Below are 8,538 nucleotides of genomic sequence, written 5' to 3' on the forward strand. Positions count from 1 at the left end.
GTATATATATTTATACATATATATATATATACGTTTATATATATATATATATTATATTATATATATATATATATATGGATGTATACCTTTAAGTATATATGTATAAAGTAATATATATATATATATATGACATCGGAAATACAGCTACACCGCCTTGTGGATTGCCCATTCGTAGCAATATAACTCAAGTAGCTGATTTCGTTAACGAAGTATATGTCTCCATAAAACGTGTCCTTTCTACCTATGCACAGGTCTATGGCTACTCTTGCCCCGCAGGACATTCTGGGTCTGGGAATGAGTGCTGCCCTAGCCGCTTCGGCCGCCCAGAAAGCCAAGCAGCATGAGGTAAATGAGTTGGCTGACGTTACTACAGGTTATCTATGCTTACACGTTCTTGTACTTCTACATAATCCTATAAACATGCACGATCGTGATCGTATACATGCTTCGGTGTACATGTGAATCTCCCTTATCTCGAATGACCTGCATGTATCTATTCAGAACCGGAGATGCTGCAGACTACTACAGTCCACGTACTAGTGTACGTGGCTACTTTATCAGACTCTGCTCGTTTCTGCATACACACACACGCATATATATGTATGTATGTATGTATGTATATGTATATATACATACATATATATATATATATATGTATATGTATGTATATATATATATATATATATACCAACGGGTCCTCTATACTTTTACTACGAAAATATGTGTTTCATTTATCGTCGTTTTCTCCTACTCTTCACGCGTGTAAAGGTAAAGGCGGTCGCACCCACTGAGACAGAAGTGCGTGTCACAATGCCGGACGAGAGTGTGGAGGTGTTCAAAGTGCCGAGTGACATTCAGACGTATGTCGTGTCCAGGGTTTAAGGTTCCGTATCCAGGGTTTGGGTTTGTGGTCTAGAGTTAGGGGTGTAGCTTACGATCACACACTGGCTCCTCCTCTAAAAATAGTGACCGATCAGATCACACACACTTGTCTTCCCCTCCACCACTATCATGCAGTGTGGAGTTGTGTGCACAGGCGCGAGAGCGGCACAGTGCCAGTACACCATCCAAGACTGTGGACGGCAACTTGTTCATCATACTCAAGGCACCCACCAAACCCCCCCGCAAACTGTTCGATGATGAATTGCCCTTGCTGGCGCTAAGCAAGATCTACAAAATGGTAGGGCAGGATGCTGGGTGTGAGGGGGGGTGCATGTGTGTATTGGTAATATTTGGTCTCATGTGGCTATACCTATAAATAGAGTGCCATATCTGCCAAAAAATAGTATTGTAGATGTATGTACGGCCACATTTGGGTGTTATGTGGCTGTATCTATAAATAGATTACCTGATCAACAAAATTGCATGGTAGATGTATATACGGCCACATTTGGGTGTTATGTGGCTATACCTATAAATAGATTACCTGATCAACAAAATTGCATGGTAGATGTATGTACCGACACATTTGGGTGTTATGTAGCTATATCTATAAATAGATGGCCAGATCAACAAAGTTGCATGGTAGATGTATGTACGGCCACATTTGGGTGTTATGTGGCTATATCTATAAATAGATGGCCAGGTCAACAAAATTGTATTGTAGATGTATGTACCGACACATTTGGGTGTTATGTGACTATATCGACAGATAGATTAGTTGCGGCTGCAGTCGGCACAGTATGAGCGCCATATCTACGGCTGCTGAGTGCTGAGAGTGGCTGGTTCATTCCTCTGCAATCACTTATCTCTTTCCGCGCGTAGAACTGTACGAGGCTATACTGCACATTCTGACACTTAGTGAGTGCGGCTAAATGGTATGGTAGGATATCAGATGGTTGCACCGATCGTACCTTGTTCATTGCCCCACGCGTGTAGCCTGGAGTCTCTGTTAAGTGTGACCGGGCAGGTGGCTGTTCACCTACCCAGGACTCCTATCAACCAACCCACATACTTGATTCTTTCGAGTCATGGGGAAAGGAAGGATACCGTAAGGGGAAATGGTAGATATGTACTCAGGCATCGGATCTTTGAACCCAAAAAGAACAAAGGTTTCATTTTGGGATTGTTGCTTCTGAACCTAAAAGTCTCAAATTGTTTATTTCGGGTTGGTTTGCCGATCTGCACCTGCAGATGAACGAGGAACACCCCGGGCTGTACAGTAGAGACACAATTATACTTGCACTACAGGCCGAGAAAGCCGAAGTCATGATTTCAATTCACTGTAAGTTCTGCTGAAGTCGATTCATTATATATATATGTGTGTGTATGTATATGTATATGTGCGTATATATATATATATATTAATGTTTATGTGAATTTATAGTTGTGCATTGTTCATATCGGCATAGTAGAGGTTTCTGGCATCGCCTATACACTATAGGCTCTGCTGAAGCATGTGCGTATAAGCGTAAACATATTACGTTGCATTTATTCAAGCACAGGTTGCTCGGATACATATGCATATACATGTGGATGCAAACATACACGTGGCATTTATACGTTTGCTGCTTATATAAGGTGAATGTGCGGCGCGATGTATTAGTTAATGAAGGACACGTGGGCACCATCGCTATGCATGCAATGATTTACCACATTGTGCGCGCAAGGATTCATATGCCTAGTAAATCAATCCGTACGTGCATATACACACGCACACACACACCTTAGCATATACAGCTACTAATGCAAATTGGTATGGAGATACTTGTGGTTGTGAGCAGGTACAGATGATCGCTGTAGATTTCTTGACATGTCTTGTATGTGCCGGATTGAATTATCCATACCCCACTTGTGTTTCAATGTAGCACAGTTCTGTTGATCGTGGTAACACTACTGTTCACTTTCCTTGTACACGGAACACCCAGCGATAACCTATCCGAGTACAGGTAGACAGCAAGCTAAACAACAAACCTCTCCTTTACATGTCTTGTAAACACTTGGTTGGGTTGTCCACCTCACCCTGCCGTTTGTGTATGTCTACGCATTACAATATACCTCTGTCATGTTCAATCTGATGACCTGGGTTGTGTTGTTGGGTAACATATGCAGGTCTGCTTGAGGTGGCCACCCACATCAATGTCGTATAGTCCCACAATCAAAGTCGTATTATCTCACAAACAAAGTCGTATTGTCTCACAAACAGTCGTATTATCTCTCACAAAAAAGTCGTGTTGTCTCACAAATAGTCGTATTATCTCTCACAAAAAAGTCGTATTGTCTCACAAACAAAGTCGTATTGTCTCTGAGCATCGTATCTGACCGTACTCCGATTAGAAGTATGTCTGTACTGTACATGTCGGATAATAATTTAGGAGCGTCCAAACTCTGTATCTTTCCGAGAGTTTGTTCCTCTTGCACTTAACCGGCATCGAAAATTTGTACTGGAAACTGATGCGTCTGTCTTTCTCTTGCGGATCTTTATGATTGCAAGATATCCAAGTCTATACAATACCTACTATATTATTGCCAGGCTCATGATTTGTTCTATTAATAACTGCCGGTATTTACCATTACAGTAAGCAAGGTCAATCGCGCGTTGTTCTCAGTGCCTCGTGACATCACAGCGCTAGAGATGGTTGAAAAGGCAAGGTATGCATGAGTGTACTAGGCTTTTCTGTATGTATGTAGACTACCCAGACATACGTGCGTACCTGCATATGTATTTATATATATTTATATTTATATATATTTATATATATATATATATATATATTTATATACATATATATATACATACAAACATACATACCTACATACATACATACATATATATATATAAATGTATATATATATATAAATTATAATTATACTTATAATTATATTAGTTCATTCATGCAAGCGCTTGCGGATCTGCACGACTAGTGTTACCAATGTGTGTGTGCATCAATATTTAGTTCACTTACGCAACACATTGATTCATACTCGTACACTACACACATACTTAGGACATGCCCGTCTGCTGTCGAACGCATAGGTGTAAGTGCCCTGTATTCGTACTTTATAAGTGTCGTACCAATTTGGTGGCCGAAACTCTCTAGCCATACAGTTTAAAACACCTGCTCACACTCATTCGTATCATCGATTGCAGAGTCAAGTACAACCGGCAAAACGATCTGCCTGACGACAAAGTGATCCCATTGGCAATCGAAGTGTCGGCCCCGGGAAAGAACGGTAAGTGCGCGGATATTAATAAAAATCAGAATATATTAATTCATATAATATATGATGTACTGCATTGGCATTGCCAGTCCTGCATTATTAGTTCTGTATTATTGTTTCTGAATTAGTTCTGCATTGTCTGTTCTGCGCTATAAGTTCTGCATTATTTGTTTTGAATTTTTTGGTTCTGCATTATTAGTTCTGTATTGTCTGTTCTGCGCTATTAGTTCTGCATTATTTGTTTTGAATTTTTTGGTTCTGTATTGTCTGTTCTGCGCTATTAGTTCTGCATTGTTAATTTTATTTATTTTTTTGGTTCTGAATTATTAGTTCTGGATTAGTAATTCTGCATTGACTGAAATTTGGCAAATTCTCAAAGTGTCGCAAACACTCACAGACACGCATACATTCGTCACCTTTATATGATGCACCTGATGTAACGCGTCCCTATTAACGTTGACCGTTTCACACTGACAGACAAGCGACTGGATCCTAACGAGATTCTGGTGGAGGTCACCGCAGAGATTAAACGCAAAAACGCGTACATCAACCCCGAACGCGTGCGGTTCTCCATCGTGGAAAAGGTATGTAAACCTCGTTCACACATCAGGACACATGCACCTGTTTTATGGTTGCTGCTGGGCTATATACATACTACATAGGACAACTATAGCTTCCTGTCCTCTGTTTTGCACATCTTATGTAACGCCTTTTAAACTTAGGAACACAGGCACCGATTACTGTGAATATTAAGATTGAATCTGTAGGAGAGTCCGCTAATGTCTCTCCCATGGAAGTTTGGAACAGTCTACTGCGACTAATATCAGTGTCTTATCTGACAGCTGTATATCGCACGTATCGGCAAGTTCACGTCACCAAACGTGTCATTTCTATTGACGTCGAGCGCACGCTCAACAGATCACTTCCACTGACACGCATATTTAATAGCACAGTAGTCTATGCAATCACACAGCGACCCTTCAACGCAGACACCCCCCCTTACATCAATAACACATGTATATGTGTATATATATATATATATATATGCTGCTGCTTATCAAATCTCTTTCTACCTACACGTGGCGGGCTCTCTCCAGGGTGACAATGTAGGGTTGTCTATGCGATTGCGAGAGATGTCCCAAGTGTTCAATGGTACCGAGGAGGATATGGCACTGTATCAGAATCTGGTCGCTGCGTGCGTGTGTTGTCCTGAATTGGCCATTCAGAAACAGATTGACGAGGTAGCTGTCGTTTCACGTGTTTGGTGTATGTATAAACAACCCTATACCCTAACCCTAAAACCCTATATATATACAGGCATGTGTTTGAAACATCCGATAAAAAACATTATGTAGCATGATTTTAGTAGTGCACTTTCATGTCACGCATTGCTACGTACCGTTTCCTATTATTGTAAACAAATCTCTGCGTGCACGCACACTGTTGAAGCCATAAACCTGTTATTGTGCATGTTTATTGCTCCTAGCACTTACAATCGTGAACCTACGACCCGCTTTGCTTCTCACTCACAAATTGCAAGAATGTTTTTACGTACAGCATGACTGACAGTTGCAACGTATAATGCACACCCATTTCAATATAAAAAGGGGGATATGTCATGAAACACCCATATGGATGCATACCGTTTTGTTGTTGGTCAAACTCCGGACGATCCCGCCCTATACAGCTGATAAGCGTATATACGTTTTCACACTTTGCCACCAAGTGCATGTATGCTACTTTGCTAACGCATATACTCTACGGTTGGGGTGACTGTCTCTTTTTCAGTATCCATAACCGAGTGCCCAGGCCCGCCAGAGACTAAATCCTCTTCACTTATATGCTCTGTGTTTCCGTAGTGTGTGTTAGTACAGAGTGATAGTAAACGGCACTCACGTCTATGCTATTGTTTTGCCCTCATGTCACAGTCGTTTCAGAACGAGTACTCGAACCGGAGATCAACCATACATGCCATCGGTATCCGCCTCAACTTTGCCGATATTGACATCCTAAAGTATGTTTTAGTATGTTTTCGATACCACCAAGTTTATGTACGTACTATAGTATGTTTTAGTATATTTTCGATACAATCAAGTTTTTATACGTACTATAGTATGTTTTAGTATTTTCAGACACAACCAAGTATACGGACATACTAAGGTATGTTTTAGTACGTTTTTTTTTTTTTTTTTACATGTTTCTAAAACCCTTAATACCCTAAAAACCAAGTATATGTACATATTATAGTATGTTTTAGTATGTTTTAGATACAACCAAGTATATCTACATACTTAAGTATGTCTAAGTATGTCTTAGGTGCTACGAAGTATCACTATATACTAAAGCATGGCTTCGAACACTAATACTTTCGCTGATTGCAAGCATTGAATATTGTACGGATATATACGTGTCCATATATGCATGTGTATTTATGTATCTACGTGTATCGATCAATATATACGTACACGCGAGAGCGCAGATGGCTATCCCTGCTGCAAGGATCAGACTGTATAGACGTATCTCGATATCTGCCGAGCGATACGTTTTCATTGTCATTTACGTTTATAGTTTGAGAACCCGTGCCCAAGGCGAACTCAAAAAGTTGACCCGTATTTCGATGCACGTACTGTGATCGATTCTTTAAATCAGAATCATGCCAATTCGTAGTGCTCTAGTACTATTTGGACCGACACACCCATATAATCTATTTTTGAATCAGGAACATGCCAATTCGTAGTATTGTCGTATCGCAGTGCTATTGGGATCGACTCACCCATTTATCTACCCGTGTCAAGTGTCAAGTTCCACGAATATATCCGCTGTGATGTGCATACCTAACTGTCTGTGCCATGTCCCGTGAAAGCAAGTACATGAGATTTGCTCAACGTTTAGAAAAACGAGTTTACAATAAACCGCATACATTCCGGTGCACTGATTGCATATGCTGATTATACGAATTCCACAGAGATCTATGTATGGACAAGGCCACGGCACTGACGCATGACATGGAGGAGAGCGAAATGGACGATATATCGTATTTCGATTACGAGGTATGTGTACAAATTATGTCGTGTGATATACATCCATTATATTTTATTTATTTATTTTTATTGATATATATCTATATCTATATCTATATCTATATAAATTTAAAAATTTTGTAAATTATATATATATATAATGTATGTATATATATCTATCTATTTATATATATATACATGTATATATATATATACAATATATATTTATACATATATATAGACGTGTATTATATGTATATATATCTATTTATATATTTATATATATATATATATATATGTGTGTGTGTGTGTATATGTTTAATATATACATATATATTTATATATATATGTATATATTTTTATATATAATATATTTTATATATATATATATATGTATACGCACGATAATATCATCTGTACATATATATTCATGAACCCAGACTAACAAATAAGTACACACTCCATACACGGCAGAATCCCGAGGTGCCCAAACGGTTCCTCTCCCGGTTGCTGACTACCTACAACACAAATTTTCTGAGCAAAAACGCTGGAAAGTTGGTGATGTTAGAGGAGACCAATCGCAATGATTTCGTCAAGATCTATGAGAAGACCATCTGGAAGGTCATGGATGAGGAGCGACATGAAGCGGGTGTGTTTGGGTGTACGCATGCATTGGCCAGAGGGGTTATATCGTATCTATGTGTGTGTATGTGTATTAGTTTAGCCGCGTAGCCATCTGTTCATTGTTATGGCTGAATAGGTATGTATGTCGAGTCTGTATACAGATTCTATGTATGCACAGTCTATATACAGATTTTGTGTATGTAGAGTCCATATATTTTTATGCTATGTGTAGACCACAGCAACGCGTTCACTTTCTCCGATATTCCTGACGTTCACCTACTCTTGGCCTGTGCTATTTATAGAACAAGCGCAGCACCGCCACACCATGGACGAAGTGGATAAAGAGAATTGGCGAAAGCTCATCGAGGATTTGCGTGAGCACCAGATGTCTCATTTCAACACGTGGATGGATGAATTCCGTGCCTTGATGGTTGTGATGGTATGTTTTGGTACTTTTAAATGGTTGTGATGGTATGTTTTGGTACTTTTGAATGGTTGTGATGGTATGTTTGGTACTTTTAAATGGTTGTGACAGTATGTGTGGTACTTTAAATGGTTGTGATGGTATGTTTGGTACTTTTAAATGGCTGTGATGGTATGTTTGGTACTTTAAATGGGTTTGGTGCTTTAAATTAGTTGTGTATGGTATGTTTGGTACTTTAATTGTTGTGTATGGTATTGGTACTTTAAATGGTTGTGATGGTATGTTTGGTACTTTAATGGTGTGATGGTA

The 8,538-nt window shown here is 39.3% G+C and overlaps 1 protein-coding gene across 1 annotated transcript in view; it reads left to right on the forward strand.

The window, feature by feature from the left end:
• The window catches only part of SARC_00555 (hypothetical protein), a gene marked incomplete at its 3' end in the record, with an annotated part of 40,017 nt that overhangs the window by 4,421 nt on the left and 27,058 nt on the right, over positions 1-8,538 (forward strand). The window contains exons 6-17 of the mRNA XM_014305740.1: positions 252-345; positions 769-860; positions 1,018-1,180; positions 2,134-2,224; positions 3,519-3,591; positions 4,091-4,173; positions 4,639-4,745; positions 5,259-5,402; positions 6,090-6,175; positions 7,127-7,211; positions 7,656-7,830; positions 8,108-8,244. Coding sequence (XP_014161215.1) covers positions 252-345; positions 769-860; positions 1,018-1,180; positions 2,134-2,224; positions 3,519-3,591; positions 4,091-4,173; positions 4,639-4,745; positions 5,259-5,402; positions 6,090-6,175; positions 7,127-7,211; positions 7,656-7,830; positions 8,108-8,244 — 1,330 coding nt within the window. The remainder of the gene's footprint in view (positions 1-251; positions 346-768; positions 861-1,017; positions 1,181-2,133; positions 2,225-3,518; positions 3,592-4,090; positions 4,174-4,638; positions 4,746-5,258; positions 5,403-6,089; positions 6,176-7,126; positions 7,212-7,655; positions 7,831-8,107; positions 8,245-8,538) is intronic.

This window comes from Sphaeroforma arctica (genome assembly GCF_001186125.1).
Source record: "Sphaeroforma arctica JP610 unplaced genomic scaffold supercont1.18, whole genome shotgun sequence".
Lineage (NCBI taxonomy): Eukaryota > Ichthyosporea > Ichthyophonida > Sphaeroforma > Sphaeroforma arctica.